We start from the raw sequence: 27,695 nt of genomic DNA, 5'->3' as shown, positions 1-27,695 counted from the left end.
TTATTTAAAAGGTGGAGTGGCAGAGCATGAAATCCATAAAGAACAAACAGACAAACAAACAAACAAACAAAGGCAGGCACATGTGCAGAAAAGATTGAAAAAAACAAAGTCTTGTGTCGTCTACACAGTGCTCTCACACAAGGAGAAAACCTCACACAATATAATCCAGCATAATATAACAAACGACAACAATCAGTTGTTAATTATTGCACTCAACGAACTACTCTGGAATGTGCTTATATTTAAAGCTTTAAATACACATATAAAAACCCATATAAAACAACTTTAATTTATCTATAAATATGAATTTAGAATTTCTCAGGCTAAAAACTAAATATCATACTTTGAAGCTGGATTCGGGGACTTAAAAATGTACAGTCAATGTCACATTCAAATAGCAAACAGTGTTCACTGCGTCGATCGACCCCATTTCTTTTGCAGGATAACGTCTTAGGCGAAACTCTCGCACAGCACACTGGAACCTTTCCAGAGCACAAGAGTTCTAGCAGCTGAAGTGAAGTGAATATGGAGTAAGTTACGTGCTAAGTGAGCATGGCAGAGTCAACATGAAGGAACCAAGAACCAGGTTTCTGATCAACTCTGCATCAGAAAGGACACTTCAGTCTAAATAAATACAAATGACAAAGATGTGGTGCAGAGTTTCCGTATTTCTTGCATTTATTCTTCCTGTAGAATTAATTATTGGCTATTTCTCTCTTGACCACTGGGGGGAAACAAAAGTAGTATGTCAAAAACACGGGAGAGCGGTGAGGTGAGGCAGCGACGAGCTCCGCCTCCTCTCTGTGACACATGCCCATCGCACGGACTTACAATATATAAATATAAAGGTAAGACCATACACGACTTTCAATTTTAAATCAGCCAAAAATAACCATTTCAATTTTTAAATACAAATCTAATTTGAGCTTATATTAATAAATATTATTTTGCTTATCTTTGAGTTGATTAAAGCTTTTAAAACAACTAAATGTTTCAATTAAGGTCAAAATTGAATTATAAGCTTCTATTTTGGGTTCATATATTTGTACATGAACCGTATACAGTACCAATAAACAACTGAAAATATATCACATGTTCACATGTAAAGCATTTGTAAAGCAGTCGTGTTGCACTGAGGTCGTAATAATTATGCAATATTGAGGCTTTTTTGGGATTTTCTTCTATTTTCTGATATCTGATCCAATTATTTTGAGCTGGACTGATATCAATGTTAAATATCATATTGGCTCATCCCTAATTTTAATGGGGGGGGGGATATAAGTTAAGGCCCACGTGAGAAATGATTAGATTTTAAATGTGCTATTATGATAATGTGGCTTTTGCAGACGTTTGTACTCTGAGCATTTTCTCTAGTTCAGTACGAAACGAATTATAAAAACACTCAAAGAACTATAAATCTTGTTTTTCTTATTTCAATAAAAAAATACATCGACTTTTGAATCCAAACACACTCTTTGTTAAGATTCCCAGATCGTCCCTGACCGTCCAGAACCAGGGTCCTGGCTTCAAGTGAGTCCGGGTGTGATGATATGGTAAATGGACAGAGACAAAGAAGGACTGCGGTCTCCTATATTCAGCGGTCGGGCTCTTTGGTTGTGACATTGCACCAAGTTCACAGGACTTTATTGAACAGTCCCTTCTTCCCTTACGTGTCCTCGCGTCGGTTGTAACGGTCACTGAAGAAGGAAAAAATGCTGATCACCAGACACATCACGACAAACACGGTCAGGGCGAACCACAGAAGTCGCCTGCTCAAGGAAATCTTGGGACAATAACGACTTAGACGGACCAGGACTTCCTCCATCCTCCTGTGGACACGAGAACAACATTATCACGGGTTCATGTTTGGATCATGTCGTTTATTCAGCCATCCATTCATTCATCCTCCACATGAGGGTCGCCAATCCCAGCTGGCATGGCGTGAAAGGCGGGGTCACATCCTGAGTCTCAAATTTGCCTAATCCCTAAACCTGCATGTTTCTGGACTGTGGGAGGAAACCGGAAAACCCGGAGAAAACCCGGAGAAAACCCGGAGAAATCTTTATCTTTTTATGACTTTTTCATTAATTCTTTCTACAGTATTTTATTGTTCTATTGTATGTTTTATTGTTTGTTGTCTAGGCCTATGATGTCATTTCTTATGTTTTATTTATCTTATTTATCTCTGTTGTACAGCACTTTGTTTTTTAAAGTGCTTTATAAATAAAGTTGGATTGGATTACACATTGTTCTTCATCGATGCCCTTAATAACAGCAGACGATCCCTAGTTAATGAAATGAAATAAGGTGGATTAGTAAACCTCAGAGAGCTTTCAATCAGACTTTCTTTACCTGCTCGTCTTCATTTTCCTTCCACTCTCCTCGTCTTTATTATTTGATTCCAGAAGTTTCTCCGCCATGTTTTCCTCTTCACGCTTCTCCTCTTGCTGAGCCTTGCTCTGCTGCAGTCCCTCTTGGAAGCTGCGTTTGAATAATAATAATAATAATAACGTCCATAGTTAGTTACCGTCACAGTCACTCTGCTCTGTGTCGTCTGCGTTCGTTTATTCACGTGTCATTTATCTGTCTGTTTCAGACGTTCTTTGTGCACCACACAGCAAAAGTAACTTGTGATTTAATAGCATCTTTCCCAGACGCTGTTACAAGACATTTAAAGTGCATCCTCACACTTATGGACAGCAGAGAAGGCCTCACCCCTTATTGTAAGCCTCCTCCTCGATCTTTGCCTTGAGCTCAGCCCTGATCTCGGCTCTGATCTCCTCTAAGTTGACCGAAGGCTTGGCCGGCTCACTTTCCTGCTCCAGCACGCTCTTTCCACTGCATTGTTTCAGATAGGAAAGAACAAGTCAGATCACAGCGGGCATTATGACACTGAGATGACTGTACCCTTTGGTTTCCATGACAACTACTTGGCTCCGTCTTGCGAACGACAAACTGCAGCGTCAGCGTCGAGGGCTGCGCTACGTTACAGACACTATCGCGGGCAGGGCAAGTGCAAACAGAACTTTTAAGTATTGTCCACTCTCTGTGTGCATCACGCTCACACACTCCAGAGCTTTACTCAGTCCCCCTTTATAAGCCAGATATGATTGGAGCCGGTGTCTGGGTTCTGTCAAACTCCTGCACAAATGTTTAGATTCCGATCCGGGATAGCACATCCATCAGCCGCAGCAGGGGTTTGATTATTTTTATGCTCTCAGGGTTATGTTTCACCTCACCCGGCGCTGCAGAGCACATCCTGGAGGTCAAAGGTCACACTGCAGCAGAAAATGCTTTTTTGATAAGAACGATTAGAGGGTTCTGGGCTTTTCTTGGCCCATTGTTTCAAGAACCACCTTGAGAGTGACCTTGAGAATCAAGGAATCGTATGTGTGTGTGTGCAGAAAACATACCATTCTGCGGCTGGTTGCGACGCCTCTGTGGAAGGACTGACTTTCACATCGTTCGCCTCACACTACAGAGGAGATCATTTTAGAATGTTATTTTTGGAATAATAATAAAACTAAATTAAAAGGTACCAGTACCATAAAGTAAAAACACTTCTTTACAAGTTAAAATCCTGTGTTTACAATAGAAAAATGAAATAAAAACTGTATAAAAATGACAGTATTTGCCTCTAAAATATACAAATGAAGTACTAAAATACACATACTTATCAATAATACTGGTTTTTACCATTGGGAATAATTTATTGTTCATAGCCGGTAAATGACATCAGGTTTATATTCCACAAAACAACCTCGGATAAAGTCAGAAACTCATCCTGTATTACGTATTCCAGCAGTCGATGAGAGGGTGACTATCGTGTCATTTCCCATAATTTCCCAACAGAACAGGAAGACGTACCAGAACAGGAAGAGCAGTACCGGCGGCCGGTCCCGCGTTGGAGCCAGGGGCCAGGTTGGGACCTGAGGGTGTGCTGAGACCCGAGAGCGGACTGGGACCTGGTCCCGCTATGGCTGGAGTCTGACCTGGGATGTTCAGCAAGTTGAACTTCGGCACCACGGCGACGCTCACCCTGCGTCTGGGCAGAGCCTGCGGAGGGTCGGCAAAGAGAGAACAGAAACAGAGAATATCAGGGAACAAAATTACATCTAACACTTGTTTTGAAAAGTCTGTATCTGGATCAACATTAAAATATTTACACTGCTCAAAAAACTACTACTATAATACGATTAACTTCAGATACATAAATGTTTTTGCTGGTGGTTAAGCCAATAGCATGCTTAACCACCAGGCTATTTCTTTGAATTCTTCCATTATTAATAAATGCTTCATGCATCATGGTTGTGGACAGAATTACCTTTCCAAGGGTGACAGACATTGATCTGGAAGACCGTGCGACGCCGTCATCTGTGCAAACACAGACAGAAAGACAGAAAAACTGCAGTAAATGCATAAAGAGCACTGACTGTTCATTTAGCATCAGACCTTTTTTCAGCGGCACAGTTTTACCTCCAGTGTCTGCAGAGCTTCCATAACAGCGGTTAGAGTTCTGGTTGGCCAGCTTCTTAAACTCCATCAGCTCAGCGTGATCCTTCTCGTAGGTCCTCTTCAGATTTTCCACGTATTGCATCATGACCTCAGTGGCCTTGTTCATCCGTTTCTCCTGTTGCAGGAGGAGAAAAAGCAGAAAAATAAGAGTTTCCACACAACCAAAACCAAGGTTAGGCTTACTAGGGTACACTTAAAGTCACAATAATAAGTTACAGCAACGTTAAGATCTTCATCTTATTAGATGTATGCAATAACGCACAGTATTAAAAACAAAAGCAATCATTTGATTAAGGTCATAAAATATACTTTGTTTTGTCATATTTCTACATTTAAGATTACACAGTTTTAAGTGACTCAATCTTAAATAACTCAAGGATCCAGGATCCAGGAAATGGTCAACGCGTGGAGATGAATATGCTGTCGGTTTGGGATTAAATCTCAGTCAGGGAATAATCTCGTATCTACAAAGAAGAAGGAAAATCAAATTGTGTGCAGCGGTGGACGACAAGAAGACGCTTAAACGCTAAATCATGTCACTGCTGCATCAGAATTGCCTCAACACTAGCGCAATTATAAATAAGAAGTTCTTATTTACGTAGCAGTAATGTAGAAGTAGACATAACGAGTTTAGGTGCACAAATAACAAAGAGGCTTTGTCATGGACAAACTGGGAATTTGCAATGTTTGGTTGAAAGTCTTCTACAGATGATGATGAAGTGTATTTCAAAGACTGCTCCCCGTCATCTGCACGTGTCTGTGCCACTGCACCTGTCGAACTGCTCCCACTATCTCCGCTCGGCTCGACAGCCGCGTGGCCAGGCGGTGCAGCACGGCTACAGTCTCCAGGAGGCGCTGGTAGGCCTCGCGCTGTTCAAGGTTCTGCCACTGTGGTGCAGTCATCTGCAGGAAAGACAATGTTGTGTTACAGCGTGCATCTCTGATCTCCTCTCTGACTTTCTCACACTAGATAAATATTTACTGCGGTTACACTTCCAGGAAACATTAGATGACGGAACACTTAAGAGCCAGAGGGATTTCATTGAGCGTTGAGCTAATATCAGCTGCTGTTTTTTTAAAAGGACCGACCTTCATTGCTCTTTTAAACTCCTCTAGTTCTTTCTCCGTGTCTTCCTCTGTCAGGTTCCTCTCCCTCTCCGCCTGTTTCATCCGCGTCTCCAGGGTGTAGTTGTCGTTACGAAAGGCCAGCGAGAGCTGGACAAACGCGTTCTGTTGGGGAGGAAGTGAGAGCAATAGAACACATTAAACAGCACATTAAACAATGCTGATTTGCACAAACACAGTGGAATAAACCAGAGGAATATACATGGAACTCTCCCACACCACTGCACGCAAATGAACAAGCAATTTCCCAAAGATTTACTGTAGGTTTGATAAATGAATCACAACTTAATCTTATGTACGTCATTTAAAACACATACACACATAAATCTTAAAGCTGCAGCACATCGTTCTGTTTTTCTGCCTCTGTTTGGTCTTCATTTTTGAATAATTTGTACGACGCGCTCTTGATCTAGAAATCGGCACTGTCAAGCAATACTATCAGACTTAGGGAGCGCTTGTGTGCATGCACTGGCAGCGCAGAGATGGGTGGGGACGCAGAGAAGCATTTACAACTTTTCCTTGTTGTGTTTTGCAGCCGCCTCGCTTCACTAGCCGTCAGCCTCAGCCTCACAGTCCATGGCCAAGAGGAAAGGAAGTGGGCTTGTAACCGGAAGGTCACTGGTCACTGGACCTCCCCCGTTGCTCCCCAGGCGCAGATAAGTGCTGCCCACTGCTCCTGGCTTGTGTGTGTTTTCACTACTGATGTGTAATAACAAATTCACTATCACAAATTGGTGTGTGTGTGTGAGACTATAAAATCTGAAAATGACTAATTCTAACCACTTCCTGTGTGCAGTGTGGCTAAACGCTCGTATAACTGAGCAACACAGAGAGAGTTGTGTGGAGCCGAGTGGTCTGAATGTAATTGTTTATATTTAAACTACCATTTTACATAAAAGGCTGGGACCCAAAGGAGCGGATCTAGCCACCTAATTTGCCAGTAGCTTATGGTTCTGGGGGCCCAGGGGTGGTGGGAGGGAGGTGGGGGTGTATTTTGTGTATTTTGTGTGTGTGGTTTTTTTTATTATTATTTTTTTATTTTATTTGTTATTATTTATTTTAATTTTAGTTATTAATATATATATATATATATATATATATATATTTATTTTATTTGTTATTATTTTTTAATTTTAGTTATTTATATATATATATATATATATAAATACATATATATATATACATATATATATATACACATATATATATTTATATATACATATATGTATATTTATTTATTTTATTTGTTATTATTTATTTTATTTTAGTTATTAATATATATTTTATTTTTATTGAATTTTTACTGTTGTGGTTTCTATATATTGTCATCTTTTCATGCTTATGTTTGTCTTCATGTTTTATATTTTTTATTAAAATGTACTGCCTTTTTTTCTAAGTCTGAAAATAAAATAAAAATTGGATCACAAAAAAAAAGAAAGAAATAAGACTGGGACCCCAAACCTTCTGCGGCCCCCGCGTCAGTCTCTGAGAACGACTGTTTCATCTGATTTGATTTGAGTCGAGCAGCCCGGCGTCGAACCTGGGGAACAGGGCTGTGATTGTGACATGTGACCTTTTGGTGTTTTTGCTGTGTTGATCAAAGCTGCAGAGCTTTCCATCATACGTGAGCCACAGCTGAGAGGAAATACACGACCTCTGACTGTCCTCACTCAGACACGTCCCCGGGGGAGTGGCGAGAGGGGCCGCAGCCCGAGCCCGACGAGCGTCACTAACGTTTGCATTTTCTCTACAGGAAATCACTCCCGAGTCTCTTCGGTCTGATCAGGAACAGAAAAACACTTTCCTGTTGTTTTTTTTTGTTTTTTTACGACTGTGTAATTAACTGCTTTGGTAACAAAACAGGTTTTTATAAACACAGGGCGACATGTGGCAGCCGTTCAGCACTGAGTGGAACAATACCTGTGTGTCCCCAGTGTTTGAACAAATGTTTCAATTGTTTGCTGCTCAGAGCAAACAGATTACTGTTATGACACCAGAGGTTTACTGTTCACCGTGAATCATAGTGAAAGTGCAAATGAGATTATTATATCACATGTATTATGCTTGGGAAGCATAACAAAAGCACCACTGGAAAAACCAAACTCTAAACATCTGCGTCAGGGTTAATTAGACAAAGTACTGGACGTTCCGTGTGTGAAGTTGAGAATTTGAACTTGTGGGATCATGACAAAGGCATCAGAGCACATGTTTTCATGTTTAACAAAGGGAACGGAATCTGATACTGACCTCAACCTCTTTTTCAGTCAGTGGGGGAGCGCTGTGAACGACATCAGAGGTTAGCGCTCAGCCACAGAAGTCACCAGTATCCAGTACAATCCAATTTCATTTCATTTATAAACGTTAAACATTAAAGAGGAGGAAAGAAGAGATTTAAAAACAGTCAGTGAAGAGGGCATGAGTAACTCATTCCCTCCCGAATACTCTCTGAGCATCGACCTTGTTTCTGTGGCAACCAGGAGCAGCTGATTGGCTGACCTGAGCACCCACAGAGGAACAGGAGGCTGAAGCAGTGAGAGATTAAAGGCAAAGAAAGAAGATTTAACCTGAATGTACTCCAAAGGGAGCGATAAGAGGGAAGCCAGAATTTGTTTTTTGGTTGTGTGTTCCAGTAAAAAGCCAAACAGTGTGGAATCAGCATTTTGGACTAAAGTGAAAGTGTGAAAGGGAAACCTGACTAACCCCAAAACAAGGGCAACAGAAGTTGATTTTTGTCAGCTACTATCTCTGTGTACCAAGTCTGTTGGACTGTGTTCGAACTTATTGGACTAAAAGTAAAAGGTGAATTCAACAGCAGTTGGTTTGTTACGCACCAGCCCGGCAGACCCCGGTGTAATTTCAGTTTCCGAAGCATCACATCGGAAATGTTGGGCATCGATTCAGACTTCTCCTTCCCCTCCACGGTAGAGGCCGAGTGTGGAGAGAGTGGAGGACCTGCACACACATGAACACCACATTATTACGTTTATATTATTATAATACCCAGTAACAAGTGGTTTCAGGGATTACAATATACAAAGCAGTAATAATATCACAAATACTATGCAAAATAATGCATAGATCAGGATTTCTTTGTTGTTAAAGTGGATCCAGTTCCAAAAAAAAACTTGTTGTACATCACTTTTTTGACTGCATTTACAAAAGTAGCAATGATATTCATGTTTAAAAGGGGAAATATGGAATAAATAAGTTCATAACCCATTCATCAGCATGTCTTTGGCTCACATTCTGTACAAACCATGCCACCTGCTGATGGAAACTAAACACAGCATTTTCTGTTGTGTGGTGCAGAGGGGGGAAAAAACAGAAGATGAAGATATGATGATGATGATGATCTGTTCTTCTGAGTAGAACAAATATTTTCCCTGAAATGGAGGAAGTGCACACCCTTGGTGATACTGCTGAATGTGCTGTTGAAAATTCTTCCTATCTTACACGGACAAGAGGTCGAGTGAGGACCGTTACCTTTTTCCTGTTCAGCAGATTCATTCAACTCTGGCAACTTGGATCCCACTATGCTTTGGTTACGCAGCAGCTTGTGCTCCTGTACGAAGAAATGACAACAGTTAACTACAATGACTGCATGGCTTTAAAGCAGGGGTGTCTAACTCATTTTTAGCTCAGGGCCGAAATACAGCACAATTTGATATCGACTGGGCCGGACCAGTAAAATAACAGCATAATAACCTATAAACAAGAAGAACTCTGAATTTGTTTTACTTTGTTCTACATTCAATGTTTTTACAAAACACATTTTTTGAAAAAAATAATTACAATTTCAATTCAATTAAAATTATGCCTAAATTTACCATTTACACATGTGCATTTTAATCATATTATTATAATTGTATATGTATGTATGTATATGTATATATACACATATACCTATATACATAAACACACATATATATATATATATATATATATATAAATATATATATATATATATATGTGTATATATATATATATATATATATATATATATATATATATATATATATATATATATATATATATATAAATAATGGGAAATATTGACAAATTCATTCTGTGGGCCGGATTGGACCCTCTGGTGGGCCAATTCTGGGCCGTGGGCTGTACGTTTGACACCCCAGCTTTAAGGGGTGTTTAGGGTGTAAAAATGTAGGTGGGTTTATTGACATTAATCAAACACACTACACATAAGTTTGTTTAAAATACAAATTAGAAAGCGCCACCACAGTTCTCTGACATGCTTGGAAAAGCCAGGGATGAGCAGAGTCCTCCGTTTGTTGCATTCTCAACACTAGATGTCACTCACTGGACCTTTAAAGACAGTGAATGATTAGAGTTCTGTTGAACCAGTGCTTTACCTCTCTGAGTTTGGACAGCTTCTGCACACCTCCTGCCTGGGTCGGGAGGTCTTTGTACCCCGATGACTTGAAGACATCTCTGGGAATTTCTGAGAACGTATCCTCATCTATAGACGGAAAACTCGGGGCTCCGTTTCTAGAATTAAGGCTGCCCACCGCATCCCAAGAAACCGCCCTCATTAGTGGAGGAAAGGCCCCAATCGTCTTGATTTCCGCTGTACACGGAGCCTGCTGAGTCGGGGGACGTGGGACGGGCTTGGCCACACCAGTGGCCGGGGCCTGGGTACTGTTTGGGCTAGAACCAGCGCCCTCATCTGCTTTATTCACCACTGGAGGACTCTTCGGTACAGCAGCATCACAGTTCTCCTTCTGAAGAGCGAAACGTGGCGTCAGAGTCCCCGAGGACACTTTCCTTTTCTCTGTGGGCTTCCAGTCCACCAGCAGCCTGCCCTGAAGTCAGCGAGAGGATGAGCAGTGTTAATACACTGTAGATGAAACATTTGCCTTTACAACGACACAGAGTAAACTTGGTAAGACACTGACAGCTAATGTTTGGCTGATGGGATTGTTGAAATACTTTGTAACGTTATAATGATGTTAGCTGAAAGGTCAACGAGTCGCCATGGTGATTAACTAAAGAAGCCAAAAGGGGATTCTTCCTCAGGAAACTATGAATGTCAGTTATGTTAGTTAATCATGCAATGAAGTATCCATCCATCATCCATCCAATTATAGTGTATTATTTTACAGATTATATGGTGGATTATTGAGATAAGTGGTGGTGCCAAATCAGCAGATTATACTGAGTTGTATGTCTGACACCTCAGTACGCAATAATGTCAACAGTCAATCTGTAAATCTGACCTCATGATCCTGGGTCGTTACTTCAGCCTGCTCTCGCGTTGAAAAAACCTCTAGATGCTACAAATGAGATGAAGATGAAATGACTTTATTGAGTTGAATAATCACATATTTATTAAAACAAAAATCAACAGTTGTTTCTTTACCTGACCGACAGACTGTGAGCCGACATGGGCTGAATCTGAGAGTCCTGCAGAAAGCAGAGAGCAGCGTTCACACAAAACTCAACAGATCAATAATTAAAAGGAACAGTGTGTAGATAAAAAAACTTTAACTGTCTTTGTACAAGGCAAGAAAAGACAATGGCTCCTCTGAAAATAGTCTTATAATCATTTAATGAAAAGGATGAGCTCTACAACCAAACGAATACTAGGATATATGAGGGTGACCTTAGAGAACCAGGAGATATGGGAGGTGGATTGTAAGCATTTTAGGTGAATCTTGTTTTCCAATAAATCCTAAACACTGGAGCTTTAGAACACAGAGTCATTGTGGAAAACTGAGGGTAAAAAGCTTCATACCAGTTTGTGGTGCAACAGTTAGTGAGCTGCTTCTAGAAGAACAGGGTGAGGCGGAGGGAGTCGGAGCTGGAGAAAGACCTACAGACAGAAAACATGATATTAACAACAGTGCTGATTTATTTCAATGAGAACTTTTTAAAGTATTTTAAATTGAAAAAATGTGTGTTGTATGCTGTGTTCAGAGTGATGTGTGTGCGCTCCACCTGGGGGTGAGTCCGTGAGGCTGCTGGTGGAGCGGCGTCCGCGGCGCGTCAGGAAGCGGTCGCTGACCTTTTTGGCCTGTTCGAGCAGCTCCAGGTTCTTCAGACGATCCTCCTCAGAGAGCTGCATCTCCGGCAGCGGATCTTTCACCAGGTCGATGATGTTCCCTGAGCTGTCTGGAGACGGAAAACACAAACACCACGACGACTTCAGAGGTGTTCGAGGTCTGCTCCAAACTACCCAACTAAATAAACTGAGAAAACATCAAAATGAATCAATTTGAAATAGATTCTGTGGATGCTGCTGGATTGGACTTTAGGGATCATTTAAGTGTGATTCCTCAGTTTAAAGGCAAGGAACAATTCACAGCATGGAGGAGAGCTAAAACATCGACTGGCTGTGATGTGCTCCATCTCTTCCTCTCCCCTGAACAGACAATCAATCTAAACATCAAAAGTAAACAAAACCACAAAGCATTTCAAGTGTTTGTTGTTTTGTTTTGGAGAGAGGAATAGTTCAGATGTCTTAAAGTCCTTTCTCAGTGTTAAAACATCTACTTTAAAACAGACATTCAGGACTAGAGCAACTGTTGCTCGTGATAACATCAAAATAGTTCTCAGGGAAATGTGTTTATTTTTAGGTAATTGCGTCTGTAATGGGTGTGTGCATGCATGCGTGTGTGTGTGTGTGTGAGAAAAGGGTTATCCCACCGACTGTGGTGATGGGTCCTCCAGAGGAATTTCTGGTCAGACGAGCTCTGGGACTGTGCGGCCTGAGAGAGGAAACCATCATGTTTCAGACACATTGTTTTCAGCTGAAAAAAACAAAAAAAACAACTGATGGTGATGTGAGAGAAACCTGGTCTGGTCCAGAGGACGTCCTCCATCTTGTTGGACAAATGTGGCCTGCTGTGGGTAGACGATGGTGGGAGCGCTCAAGACCACGGCTCGGCTTTCACAGGGTGTAGACTGTGCAATAAAACACACACACACACACGACAAAACATGAGGCATTATTGTGGTGCGCTGAAGTAGTCGTTAATTTAATTGTGTCGTAAAGTCTCGTAAAGCTGAATTTAAAGATGTCATGTCACTAGCACTTCCTGTTTCTTCTGTATCGCACACATGTAACAGTAGTAAGTTACTGATTAAGAGAATAACTAAATGAAAGCAAGACTTAAACGTGGATAGTGTCGCCCTTTTAATTCCATCATGCTGTGCAGTTAGCTTTTAATCTCATCATGACACACTATGATGACGGCAGTTAGTTTGACGAGCGCTGACATTTATTCATGTTGACCTCGCTGGTCATAAACACTCCTTATTTCCTGACATCCATCAACCTATCTGTTGTATAATTAAAGCTCTAAAATACAATGAGATCTCAAAGAAAATGAAACTATGATGCTGAATATGAACGTCATCCTGTTTAAAAACCTGAAAGGAGGCAGTTTTATGGTATAACATTCCTGTCCAGCTATAAAAAGAACCTTAATGCTATACTCTCAGAATCCTGATAAAAGGAATCCCTCTGATGGAACCAGAGCAGAAATACTGCGCTCTAATAATGGTGGATGCTTTTATTGTGTTGGCATATGCCCTGAGGATTTGATTATACAGCTCCATTGCCTTCTGCAGCGATGTCTTATCTCTGCTGTGTGTTTATGAACGTCTGCAGCGGAAGGTAATGACGTCGGACTGTTTAACACTTTGTTGTAATGTAGAGTGAAAACAAGATTCTCAATCTGACCTTTGACATTTCATTTCTGATTGTTTTAGCTTCTTAAGTGTGAATATTTTCTTCATTTCTTTGCTCCATATAACAAAGAAATCATTAAAAGTGAATAATTTTGGTGTGTGGACAATACAAGACATTTGAGAACGTCATCATTTCCAGGATCGACTTTTTTTTTTACGTTTTCTGATATTTTATGGAGCAAACGATGACTCGATTAACCGTGAAAATAATCAACAGATGAATTGATTCTGAAAATAATCGTTAGTTGCAGCTCTACAATGAAACTGTATCTCAAATGTTGTTGAAAGTCATTGTTTAAATGCAAAATTATTTACAGGACAGGCTCCAAAATGGCAAATGTCAGCTTTTAGTTAAACATGTTAAATAAAGTTAAATAAATAACTGTTTTTTACTGGAACTATACGTCATGTCACCTTTGACTATTACTTCAAGTACTACTTGGGAATTATTCTGTGTAGAAGAGTTGCTGTAAGGAGCAAAGACAAAAGCACTGAGGAGTTGCTTAGGTATACAGTACATTTAAAAAGAAAAGTGAAGATAGTTTAACAACATATGCAAAAAAATCTCTTAAAATACTTTGGTAAAGTCTTCAAAATTGTCTTTTTTTGCATTAGAAGAAAAAAAAGAAAAAAAAAAAAAAAGAATACCAGACAACAGAGAATGACCCACGTGTATTAAGACGATGAACTCCACTCCACTCCAGTTTTTATAAGACCTCAGAGGAGCCTGATTATCTACGATATGAGCCAAGTACAATTTAATATCAGTGAAGAGGAGAATTCTTCTGCTCTCATCTCTGAAGGTTTAATCAAACGCTTGCACTGGTAAATCGAGAGCTTTAAAAGCAGTGGCCGTGTATGTAATCTATTATTATGTTATTATGAAGCCTCAAGATTTGTTTACACATAATGTGCCGTGCTTTATCATCCGTTTCCCTCACAAATGACATCATGTTGTATTGAAGAGACATTTACTGACTTCATAATTCAAGTGAGAGTTCGACCCCTTTCCCAACTTCTTTTTGCAGCCAGCGGTGTCGCCCCCAAGTGGTTGACTTCTACTTCCCGACATGTTTACAATGAGTACATGGCTGCAGCTTGGGCACTCACTGTCGTGGGAGAGCTGGAGGAACTGTCCATCTCCTCGGGGGAGTCCTCCTCTTCCTCGGGCAGCGTGGGCATGCTGGGGAGCTGTGAGGGCCGGGAGCGGGTGTGGGGGAAAATAAAAGGCTTCTCAGCTGCACACGCTGAGTTATGGTCTGTTTGCTCTGAAGGAGATTCCTGAGTGAAGAGGTTCTCTTCTTCCTGGAGCTGAGGAATCAAACACACGGAAATAACAACACATATATGTCATGAAACATGGCTACAAAAGTGTCCGGAAGTCGCCGCTGAGGCAAACTGCAGGTGCTGCGACATTCACTGCTGATCATTTACGTCTGAAATACACGTGAATGGTGATTTCCTTTTCTGGCAATGCATAAAAAAAGTCCCACTGTAAACAAACCCCCAAAATAGCATCCACCTCCTGTGCCTTGCAACAGCTGTAATTTTAAGTGTTACCAACATCGCTGTTACGAAATCATCAGCCACAAAACCTCTCGATGTCTCAGGTCCCAAAAACAGAATAAGCTTTGCTAGACAAATGACTCTGGCAAGATCAAGGCTTCATCATTTGCATCTGATTGTTGAAGTTAAATGTGTGTGGTTGACAACTGTTGCTATTGTCGACTGTTATTCGGCCGTAATCAAATGACATTCAACAAATATTATCTGCAAAAAATAGTTAACACACAAAGGGCAAAACGTGGATTACAGTTGCCCAAAGGGCGTCGGCAGGTGACGGGAACCAGCGAGGAGGAAGAGAAGTATTTACATTGAGATGATCTCACTGATTCTGAGGGTCTGACAGACTGATAATCTCTGCGTACTCTGTGTCCCTGCAGTTTGTTTGGATCTGGAATTCCTTTTACTATCTACAAAATACCTGCAGCTGCAACAGGTCGTTGTTGAATCCAGACAAAACGCCTAACTATAAAAGTATAAAGTATAACATCACTGATGGTCCTATTAAAAGAACCATAATGCCCAGACATGACCTCAAATGTTAGGCATTCGATTTACCTTGACAGTTGCATGGTAAAGGTTTGGTCAGTGTTTGGTATAAACATGATTTGGTTATGGTTTTAGGTAAAGTTTGTGGTTTTGATTGAAAATAATCCTCATTGTTATGGTTACAGCACTAAACGCACAGTGAATCATTTCTATTGTGGTCAAGGACTGGATGGGAAACGATCAGCGGTCCAGTTTAAATTCTGAAAATGTTCTGTGCACCACCAAAACGATCAACACACAGGACTAGGATCCAGGGTTTACAGCAAATGCTTCACAAATTATACACAACAGCCTCTTTAAGACTTAGTTACTGGAACATAAACATGATGTCATGGGCATTAGCTGTGACTCGCTATATGGTGCTTATGTAATTGGCCGTTTTTCATGGTGCGACAGTCGTGAAAAGACTCTGGATAGTTTCACGCTGTACCGATGTGATCTGCAGTTGGTAAAACCACACACAGACGCAGCTGTGCAGCAGTTTGCTCTACAAATGTTTCCACCACAACGATGCAGACTGTGTGTATTCTGGTAGGAAATATTGAATATTATCAGGGTTGTTTACAAGAAAATGCACCTTAGCATCTTTAAGTGTAAACATTTAATTGGTAACACAAAGAACATTTTTAGTTAAAAAATAACTTGAAAGTCTAAGAGCTTTTCTTTGGAAGAGGATGAAATGTTTATGTTGGGTTTAACAAACTAAAAAAACAAAAACTGTACAAAAACACAAATAAATACTTCATGATGACTAAGACGGCAGAGCTAATGTAACACGTGTTCTTGTTCCCACACGGTCACATTCGTCGGTCACTGACTGTTTGGACCACAGACTCTCACAGTGACCGGGATGCACTGAGCCGTTATCAGACTCTGCTCAATTCAGGGGAAACATGTTCTCACAACGAGTCAAACAAACACAGGGGTTTGTAGATAAAAAAATTAAACGACAACAAATATGCACTCAATTATGGAAGAAAGATGATGGATTATACCAATAATGTTACCAATAATTGACCCTTTAAAACCAAGCGTATCGCCGACGACACATTTGCACAAGCGCACTTTGCATTACTGTAGATACACAATATTTTTGAGAGACTCAAAAATGTTATCGTAAATATGTTCTTTACCATTCAAATTTAAAATTTAACACGCAAAATCTGTTGTTCGTGTACAACTGCAGTGTTTTTATAAATAAAACTTCATTTTTAATTGTTATAACAGTATTTTAACGTGCAGCAAATTGTAAGTAAGTGCCAGATATTGGAAGTTATTCTGGGAAAATGGGCATTTTGAGGGATAGATGTTAACGTTATTGCTCTATATATTGTATAATGGGGTTTCAATGCTGAAAGCTGACATCTGCCATGATGGTGAATATATGCTGTATCTACTCTAGTGATCAGAGTTTGTGGAGCATCAGCAGCAGAAAACCAGTGCAGTATGTTAGGAGTAATAATAATTGATGACATGCTGAAATCAAACACAATGACTGCACTATAGTTTGCTGTATAAATAGCAGAAATCTTGTCCTCATTAACCCATAATCATCCAAACCAAAATAAATAAATTGACTGGTTTAGCTAAAGGTCACCGGAGCTGATTTGTACTTGTGCCGTTTCTGTTGTGTTTTTTAAAAACAGAATATTGAGAAACTCAGTAACTTCATATTTATCCTGGGTTGCACAGTCAGACTCTGCACAGTCAGACTCTGCACAGTGCAGGGTGAGAGGCAGTATATCGCATGCTAATGTAACCACACTATCTCTTTGTCTGGACAAAAATAGAAAGATTTACATATCCACGAGCGGCACAGGTGCGTTTGTCGTCACACTCGGCGGCTGATGAACGCGGCGAGGGAAAGGTCGTGCTTCATTATCAGTAGGAACTGTGACACAAGACAAAGCGGTAACTGTTCAGTGTCATAGCTGGTCCTTGGGAACATATAGGACAAGAGAGGCTGTGAGTCTCTGGGGAGGAAGTGGGTTGTTTAACTGTCTTCCAGAGAGCTGCTGATGTTTCCTGATTACAGGCAAACTGTCACACCAGAATAAATTCACTTTTTTTTCTCCCTCCCTTTAGCCTGCAGCAGCACTTAGCACTGTGAAAGTTCTCAAACTGTTAATTATCAATTTAAATGGACAGAGAAATCGGATTACATGACTACAAATCTAAAAACGAGAGTGAGTCACGTTGGATATTTAACAACGTGATTATATGACGTTCAAAAAGGGGTTCAGGAACAACAACCACCTGCGTGTTCCGTAATTTGTTTCAAGAAACATGTTTTATTCATTCATTTACATTCGAGCCTTTTCACAGCTGCAACATGTGTTTGCAACATGAGAAAAAAGAACAGATCAGAGTCTTTCAGCCTCTCATATCTGTATCATCCATGTCACATCGTCTGCTGCCAGCAGGGAGCAACTATTTTAACCACTTTAACCATCTTTGCACATAAGACAACCTTATCCTGTTGAATGCTAAAGTTACTAAACCGCTCACTCTTCTGTGCCAAAGTCAATGGAGAAAATGTCTGATTTCTGCTGCCTCGTTTGGTTCATTTATGTCACTTAAACCTGGAAAGAGGGCTTTAGGTTTAAGATATTGTAGATTTGATCACGTGAGTTCTTTGTTAAACGGCTTAAATCGGTCTTAAATCAGTCAGAGTGAGTGTGCAGGTCCTCGGCTGGTTCATGGAAACAGTGGCGTGCCTGGTGCTGTCAGAAATGATAATATATCAATCCTTCACAAAAACTACTCTTCTGAGGACAGAGTCCAGCTCGCAGTCACTTCAAACGTCGAACCTGACAGTGTTTCCTCTGCAGAGAAAGTGGAAAATGATAAAAACCCAAACAGAGACGTCTGCATGCACACAGCGAGAGCAGTGACAGAGCAGAGTGTTTCCCCGACAGACCACGAGCCCACAGAGATAAATACTGGCAAGTAATTGAATCACTCAGATTATTTCCTGTGGGGGGGAGCAGGGACGGGACATACGTACACGTCTGAGCGCAGGGAGACGCTGCACCACGACGCTACGAGGACATGAATGTGCTCTTCTTACAGTAACAGATAAAAACGTCTTTGTCCATCAAAGTTAGGATTCTCCTCACTGGAGCAAGGCCTTGCAGCCTCTTTCCTGAGAGGGAGATGAGGGGACCGGAACCCTCCTCCTCCTCCTCCTCCTCTCCTCTGTTACATAAGCTCGCTCCCTCATGCCAGATTTGTTTAAAATTTAGTTGTGTGAAGCAGCAGGGGAAGTGGTTGCTACGGAGCTGCAATCTGAGATAACATGGCAGAGGGAGTGAGAGAAAGAAGAAAGAATTGAATGGACAGAGAGATGCACAGTCAGGTAGGTTTAAAATGTTTGATCAGACACCAGGTCACGTAAACTCCACCGACAACGCTGTTAAAAATGCCCCAGACACTCTAGACCTCCTAAAGCGACATGGGTTCACCTGAAACCACGACAAACTAAAAAGACGCCACAGCTCCACGCATCCAAACCTGTCCACAGTCAGTCAGCATGCACATTACCTGAGTCCACAGCTGTAGAGAGACAGACTCACTGCTGCCGGTCCCCTCCAACTGAGACCGACTTCCCACAGTCCAACTGTCACCCTCAGAAAACTCCTCCAGCCTCAGGGCTTCTCCTTCCTTCCCCTCGTCCACTCTGTTCTCTGGTCTTTTTTCAGCAACAGCCTTTCTTTCACTCCTGGGAGCTTTGACCATTTAAGGAGAAGGGCTCTGTGTGCCTCTTCGAGCTGCTGTGGAGTGTGTGTGTGTGTGTGTGCTCTCCACTGATCATCCCTCATCTCCATGGAAGTTTTAGAGAAATATGGCATGTGTTCCCTGCTTGTTTTGGTTCCTGCAATCATGGCCTTGGAGCTGCAGGAGACTATTTTGTGTGTTGTTGTATGGAAGGGCATGTTTGTGCGACGCTGATGGACAAATAGATAGATTGCATCTGTCAGATCTGTGTTTACTCTTCAGTCTAGAGGAATCCACACATCCACTCCCGAGCTCTCGAGGCTCCCCCTCTGCTCGGGCGAGCCGCACAGTTCCAACCGTTCTTGTTTAGCGGTGAAAGGTTTTTAAAGGGACTGCAATCTTCTCGTAATTAGTGAGGGGAAACAGGAGCACAGCAGTCACGTTGTTTCAGAGTCACACAGCTGATGTTCACGGTGAATTACAGCCTCACATTTTGAGATAACGTGGAAGAAATCGTTTATCAAGAGACTCATTTGTGCAGAAGAGTCAAATGTTCCTTTTATCTCATTTAAAGTAGCAAAAACAACAATGTACATACAGTACATACAGTTAGCAGTAAACAAATGCATCATTTATTACTGATAACTAATATATTAAAATGATGCATTAGGTAAATAATATAATGGTAATACCAGTTAAGTATGAATTTCAACTTTACATTATGGTAAATAACAATTTTGACTCGCATACATTTCTATATGAAGGACTTACACTGACAGTAGGCTATAGCAGTTCTCACTGTAATATTATCTTCTTCTTCGCCTTTTACAAACCTTTACAATGTTGTCACTGTACTGTATTATAAAGTGTTACTATGTTGTCTTAGCTATCATGAATTAAATGGTGATTAAAAAGTAATATAAAATAGATAATATATATACAGTAGAATAGACAGTTAAAAGCACAACGTTAGAACAATCAGTTCCACTTTATCTTTGCACTTGAGAGAAAGTGCTACAGTGCTATTAGCACAGCATCCTCTAATGAATGAAACATTACCAAAAAGTCTATTAAATGCTATAACGCACAGAAAAAACCCCACAAAACACACACTGAGGTCATTGACTACAAAGAGGAACAACATGCTATTCTAGAGGAATAAAGCAGCACGGTCTCACCTTGTCGCAGCTGCCTCGTCCTGTGCTGCCTGTTGGAGCCAGAGCACAAACACACAGTGAGAAGAGTTGATTTGCATGTGACAGCAACTGTGTGCAATGCAAATGTCATGATGCCATTAGGTAAACAAAGCGAGAGGGCGTGCGCGGAGGAGAAACTGAAAGAGAAAACAAACAGGGAAGACAGGAATTGTAAAGATGGAACCAACTACTGTAACTCTTGTTTCAGGAAGTGTTTAATCCCCCCTCCCTCCCCCCTCCTACCCACCCTCACCCCCCATAACTATGAGCAACAATAACCCGGCAACCGTCTGGAGCACTTGATCTGATGGTTCAAAAGCTCTTGGCCAGAGTGAAGTGAAGGTAATTGTGTTGTCTTGCTTTGGGAGCCCTCAGGAAAAGGCTGGTTATATCATGATACCAGCAACTTACTGTGAATCACCAGCTGAGCTGAACGTCAACATGGATCTCACAAATATCATGTTTAGTGCATACAGTAGATTCAAAAATAGCGTATGACGAGATGCAGGTGACGTCGTCGATGCTACATTAACTCCCACTAATATATTCTTCTAATTGGACCATCATTTCCCTTCAAAGACTCATTTCTTCCAGCAGTCTGCAGCACGTGTGTCATTCTGCACGGGTTCAGCTTCACCACAAATCCATTCACATCATCCAGCGACAGAGAGTTTGGTATTTCCACCCTCCTTTCATTTACAGATTGGTCATCAAAGAGCATATTGTTTATACCCGGCACGCACTCAGGGCTTTAGAGACCCACTGCTTTTATAAATGATTTACTTCCACTCTCATCACACATGCTTTTATTCCTTTGTAATCTTACCTCCATCTGCCTGACGCTGATTTAATGTCCCACGTTAATGTAAATTTCTTAGCGTAAAGTAGACGGAGGAAAATGAATTTGTTTTAAAAGCCGTAATGGAGGCGGAGAACTCCACTCTACCCAATAGTCCTGGATTATTATACTCAAACTTGTATCCTAAAATATCTACTTTCTATGTAATATGTATCTGTCTCTTGTTTTGCTTGTTCCCTTCTTGTAATGATTAATATTAACATGACCAGTGATTGCACGGAAACCAGACAGTTCATTAGTGACATCAGATCTGTGTTTATCAATACACACTTCCAGAAAATACAAAATAAAACCGTTTTTCTGGCCAGTGTCAACATCTATAAACATAAATTGTGGGGACGGTTCCAAATACAATCAAATCTTTCTTACATTAGAGCATTTTTAACCTTAAAAAAAACGTTGATGATGACAGTCCTAAATTTTGCCGTGTTTTTGTCACTGTTGTTGATTCTTTTGTGTACTGGCTTCTTTTATTTATTTTCTGGTATTAAATGGATGGATGGATGTGAACGGGGCACATAGACTGAAGGTGGCATTATCTGGATGTGTTACTCAGATTTAAGAAATTTGATTTAGTAACATTTTTACATGTATTTTTAAAGTCTGATTTTTAAGTTTTTCTATTGTCACGCAAACATCCTGAGTTCAAGAGTCATGCCGAACTGTGGGTCAGATAAAAAGAATCAGAAGTCATCAAACGTTGCTTTTTAAATATGGAAGATAAATAGTTTTAGAGTGGGATTCGAGGGAGTCACAAAGACAGCGACAGGTATGGTTTTTCTAACGACTCAGAGCTCACCGCGCTGTTTTTACAGTGCACAATAAAACCACAGTTGCAAATACAATCAAAGATCAAGATGGCTGAGTTCCATTTAGCGTAATCACTTTCAGGGTGCATGCAGGTCCATGGTCACTCTGTCCTGACTTCTATAAACTGAACAGAATGAGTAGCACCTGTGATTTTGATGCTAAACTAGGTCAACATCGCTTCAGACGCAAACTAGCAGTGTACAAAGCAACTTGGGTGGCTTGAATGTGAGGCTATAAATAAACGTACATGTGGACATGCATGCATACGACTACTGCCTGTCCTTTACAAACAGAATGTTTCCACTCACTGGTTCTCAGCAAACTCTGCCATACTCCTAACTCACATCTTTAGCAACAATTAAATCTAAGACTCTGCTGGGTTTGAGCTTTTCATTTGATTTCTGAATTCATTCCCTTCACTGGCAGCTGTAGTCAATGTTGTATAAGCTTGAATTATTCTTTATACAAAGCAACCAAACAACAGGGAACTGATTCACAAAACAGTGGTTTCCAGGTATGAATGTGCTGCCAATTAGAAATAAAATGGAGTTAAAACATATTTGACCCTTTCTGACTGCCATTAATTTCCTCTCTGCCCCCTCTGATGAATAACACACTCCCTCAGAGATTCATCTCTGCGTCTTCTAACTGTACCAGCTGTTGGGTTCAATATAAATATCTGCACAGTCTATTTTCAGACGTCCTCGGGGACTGCCCTTCCGAAAAGGAAGTCGATTTTATTTATTTGTGTCCTACAGTGTACCGGGGCAACTACGACTGCACTGAAGCCCTGTTTGTGTAATGCAGCCATCATACCATTGATGGGGAGCTGTGGAGACTCGCTGACTTCTGGGATTACGGGAGACTGTGGAGGAGGAGGAGGAGGAGGAGGAGGAGGAGGAGGAGGAGGAGGAGGCGTCTCCGCTGTGTTCTCAGACTCCGCACTGGACTCAGCCGTGACACATGTGGACTCTGGTACAGGCTCAGCTGGCAGCACTGATGGTACACTGATACATGGATTCTTCCCCCAAAATAAGAAAAAATGAAGTACAGTGAGAAAACGGCAACTTCCTGTAAACTACATTAGAATATTATGTAAAAATGAGTAAACAACTGGATTAGTATTACAAATCTATAATCATCTATACGTTTGCTTTTCTAAAACAGTCCAGTCACTAAATGATTATTTTCCTAATTATTTTAAAAACTGCTTGAAATATTTCTGCAAAAACATTTGAGCACAAAATACACACAATCATGTGTTCACCAGCGTACAGCGGGCCTCTTCTCCCTGTAACTCTTTTTTTTTTTGCTTTCCTTCTAAAGGTCTACACAAAACGATAAGAATTCAACCGATTTAAAAAATATATTATCTTTTAAAAAATATGCAGACTCACAAAACAAGAGCACATCACTTGGTTCCGAGAGGAATGAGGCTCTATATATTATTTTATTAAATGATATTTGGTGTTTCATGTTTCACAAAGGCCATAATTACCATTGCATGATTTTCCCCACACTGTTTAATGTGGATTGCAGTTGTCACTTCTGTTGTGTTCTGTGAATGAAATGACCTCGTATGACTCAAAGGACAGTGACCTTTTCAAAACTCAAAATTAAGATCATTCTAAGTTTCTGTAAAGTTTGACTTTCACTGTGATATAAAGCAAACGAACAACAGACCTGATCTGGAGCGTCTTCGGTGGACCTGGCCTCCAGGATGTTCAGCTGTACTTCGGTGTTGCTTGCTCGTCCCAGAGCCTCCTCCACCCGGTGCGTGATGCTCTCCACCCTCGCTCTCACCTGACTCATCCTCTGCTCGCTCTCTCGTACCAACTTGGCCGTCTCCAGAGCGTTGGTGACCATCGCCTCCATCCTCTTCAGGGCTGACAGGACTCCGTTCGCCGTCACCTGAAGCCGAGTTTGCTCCTGCTGTGAAGCGACTCCACCTGTGATCTCGGTGATCACCGCAGCATCCCTCTGACCCTTCACCTCCGTCCCCACGGCTCTGTCCACCTCGTGTCTCTCTGTGTTGGTCTCTTTGTCAGTATGACAGACAGAAGTGTTTTTCTGCTCAGTGCCACGCTCCAGTGCAGATCTTAGAGAGACTTGCAGGTGGGAGACCTGCTCCCGCATATCACTGATCGTCTTCTCTGCTTGCTGGAGCTTCTCTTGAGTCTCCGAGTGCTCCTGAACTGACTGCGCTGGTTTTACCTGGGACTTCACCTGCACGCTGCTGAGAGCTTTCCACCAGTTCACCACGGCCTCCTTCTTACAGTCCTGGACCGGAGGCTTGAACCCGGTGTGGCTTTGCTTCTGCTCCTTGTCCCAGGGTCTCCAGCGCTCCTCTGCTTTGTCCCCGCTCTCCTCCCACACACACTTCTGCAGCTCCAGCTCCTGCAGCCTGAAACCACCACCTCAGCTTTATAAACACGTCTTTTACACACTGTCATGTCTGTGTTTACCGTGGGGCACTAAAACTGCACTTATGCCCGTTACAGGCTCGTGCACATGAGACAGGAACCTCATCTCTGTTGCATAACAGAGATGCCTATAAAAACTCAAATGTCAAACCAGATACCCCAGTTTTATTGGCAAGTGGAAGCATCTAAGAACAGAGGCTCACATCAAACAAACCCAGACTGTTACCATAACAGGAGAAAAGGAGGTAAAAAAATCTCACATACACATTGACGAGCCGCTGCTTGATGCTTGCCTGTTGCTGCTGGCGCTGGGGAAAAGGCCTGCCCTGTGTTTCTACAGGAGCAGAGTCCTGTGTGTGAGAGATGAAACACAACAGATAAGAAGACATATTATCGCATGTAATAATGTCCGTCCCGTGGCGACGCTCTGGTCTCTCCTCACCCTCTCGGGATACTTATTCTGCCAAAGATGAGCCATCTCTGTGCTCTTGATCTTGTGGATGATGCTCTGAATGTCATCGCCGTGTGTGTGGAGGGACGGGAGGCCGATGTCGTCCAGACCTCGGTGATGCTGTCGCAGGTAACGAAGGTTAAAGGGATTTAACGCCGTCAGCGACAGCGAAACAAAGTGCAATATTAAGATACGCCGAGAGAGGTGAGAAATTCCTACTTGCTGCATCTCCTGCATCTCACTCTGTAGAGAGCGGCGGTTTGGAGGCTCCCGACCATAGAGACTCTGAGAGCTGACAGGGTGTCGATCGTACCTGAGTCCAGAGTCCAGAGTTTTAGTGTCACGCCACACAGAAAATTCAACAGTTTCAATTATCTGTGCAATTATGGCTAATTTATCCAAAATATGTTTAATTCCTACAATAATATGAAAGATGATCCACCTGTTTTACATGTGAACTTCAGTTTATTTGCCCTGAGCACCTCAAACTAGGACATATTTAACAAAAACAAACAGTTTTGTAACACAAGTGTATAAAGTGCCTCCCAACCACTAACACACACACTCAAAAAAAAAGGTTGTGGCATTTATTAAACATACCTCAGGAGAACTTGGTGTGAATGCTCCTGTAATCTCGTTAGCTCTGACTGCAGATCCTGCAAAACAGAGTAGCTATGTTAACGTCAAACGTCAAATACTGTACATTCAAAATGCATATAAACCTATAAGTCAATAAAAATGTTTCACATTTAATGTTGCATGGTTTGAATTTATGATTTTAATGGTGTCAAACTGCATTTAAATGCATTGTTAACATGATTAAATGCACATATATATATATATATATATATAAATAAATATATATATACACATATAAATATATATATATATATACATACACACACACACATATACACATATATATATACACACACACATAAATATAAGGTACCTTCAAGTATTAAGTTTGTGTTTCCTACCATGATCATGTTGTGATTCTCCATGTGAGAGTTCTTCATTTTATCCATAAGAACGTCTTTCTACACAGATTTGAAAGCAAAGTTAAAGACAAAATAAAATGTGACGTGTTCATCTTTCTTCGTTAGTGTGCGAGTACCTTTGTGAGTTCTCTGTCTCTTTGCTTCAACATAACCAGGGTTTCCTCGAGTTCTCCCTGTGAATGTTAAGACGTTTAATCATCCGCGCAAACTTGTTTGGCGGAGAATCAAACACACCAGCTTTAACTGATCTGCTCTCACCCTTAACTCAGTGTTCACTTTCCTCAGTTTGTTGAGGCTCTCTTCACAACACGTCCTTTCAAAGGTGAGTTTTTCATTCTGTGTGGACGTAAAAATATGCTTTCATGTGAGTGATAAAGGACGGTGCACACATTTACAATAACACGCAAGATCTGCGGTACCTTGTCCTCCAGCCTCCTGATGTGGACTTTGAGGCATTCAACCTCTTTGCTCTGAAAATGCAAAACATATACTGTGTAATGTAATCGTACATGGTCTCTGTAGGGATATAAATCAAACTGAATATAAAGCTTTATTAGGAGATGATTCATTGTTTAATGTACCAGTTTGGTGCAGCTGCTCTGGGTACGAGTGGCTCTCTCCTGGGCCTCTTTAAACGCACGACGAGTCTCCTCCAGTTCCTCTGTCAGGGATCGGACTCTCACTGTTGAGCGCTGGGAACTGCACACACACACACTCCGTCATAAAGACTTGTTTGTTTTATATTTTATTCTGTTTGCACGATATCAAGAGTGCACAACCTGCTTATCTTTAGCCCGTGTTTTACCTCTGTACACATGACAATTAAAAATCCTTGATTCCTGCACTGTTTTCTTCTAGAATAAAAACTACAAGAACACCTTATATACATATACAGACTAGTCGGTCGAGGAACACAAGGCAGGAAAGCCGAAGAAAAACATTACTCGCTTTGCCAGTGGAAGCCGCGTGAGGCAGCATTGGTGTAGCAAGAAATGAGCGAGGAAGGATTGTTATTATTTAAAGTGGCTATGATTGAATGACTAAGAGAAAGAGAGAAAACCATCTCTATATTGACTAGTAAGCATTATTTTAATCTCACACGTGAATCAGTCCTCCAACCATTCATGAAGGGATGTTGTAAGACAATTATTGATTTGATCGGGTGGTGAAAATGTCCTTGAGATGTGCTCAAGGACATTTACGCAGAAGAACTGGAAGAACAAATGTGAACTATTTTAATTTAAGCTGCTAAAATGTTTGTTCTCTAAACCCCGGCACATGAGACACACGGCACACGGTTACATGAGATTGAGATTGATAATCCCACCTGGCCAGCTTTGCTCGCAGCTCAGTCATCTCCAGCGTGAGCTGCAGGTTGACGTCCTCACACTGAGCCACCGTCCTCATCAGGCTGCCGTTCTGCTCGCTCAGTTTGTGGTGAGCGTGCTTCAGTTCAGCCACAATGGCAAACAGGTCTTTTCCATCACTGAGGTCAAACAAACAGCTCATTGTGAGGAGTGATGTAACGTGATTACGGGAGGTAAAGACACATGCTGTGGTTAAATTAGTGAAAGAACAAACCAGGAACACTGGCGGCTCTCTGACGAGGCTGCTTTGCTTTGAGAACATGAGAAATCCAACCCTGAGAGGAAAACACGCTTTGTGAATACTTAAAAAAGAAACAAAGACATTTCTGAACTTCTGGATTTAACAGCCTACCATTTAAAGGCTCTTTAGAAGAGTCCTGCCAAGAAACTTCACCGTCATCCACATCAG

The 27,695-nt window shown here is 41.3% G+C and overlaps 1 protein-coding gene across 1 annotated transcript; it reads right to left on the bottom strand.

The window, feature by feature from the left end:
• Positions 1-754: 754 nt before the first annotated feature.
• Positions 755-27,688, bottom strand: mrvi1 (murine retrovirus integration site 1 homolog). The gene is made up of 36 exons (XM_058630049.1): positions 27,639-27,688; positions 27,501-27,561; positions 27,247-27,405; positions 26,501-26,618; positions 26,339-26,389; positions 26,178-26,255; positions 26,036-26,092; positions 25,899-25,958; positions 25,519-25,574; positions 25,138-25,231; positions 24,910-25,038; positions 24,732-24,817; positions 23,728-24,448; positions 23,543-23,602; positions 22,861-23,065; positions 20,358-20,386; positions 14,461-14,661; positions 12,452-12,561; positions 12,304-12,365; positions 11,596-11,769; positions 11,393-11,470; positions 11,018-11,061; positions 10,875-10,931; positions 10,011-10,460; positions 9,124-9,202; positions 8,472-8,592; positions 7,888-7,918; positions 5,605-5,745; positions 5,287-5,418; positions 4,477-4,630; positions 4,325-4,374; positions 3,868-4,056; positions 3,414-3,475; positions 2,716-2,838; positions 2,353-2,481; positions 755-1,829 (listed from the first exon to the last, which is right to left on the bottom strand). The coding sequence occupies exons 3-36, from the start codon at positions 27,324-27,326 to the stop codon at positions 1,667-1,669; spliced, it is 4,374 nt and encodes a 1,457-aa protein (XP_058486032.1). The 5' UTR covers positions 27,327-27,405; positions 27,501-27,561; positions 27,639-27,688; the 3' UTR covers positions 755-1,666.
• Between the last annotated feature and the right edge of the window lie 7 nt (positions 27,689-27,695).

This window comes from Solea solea, chromosome 5 (assembly GCF_958295425.1).
Source record: "Solea solea chromosome 5, fSolSol10.1, whole genome shotgun sequence".
In the NCBI taxonomy this organism is placed as follows: Eukaryota; Metazoa; Chordata; class Actinopteri; order Pleuronectiformes; family Soleidae; genus Solea; species Solea solea.
Note: the sequence above shows the minus strand (reverse complement) of the source record. Positions and strands in the feature narration are given on the sequence as shown.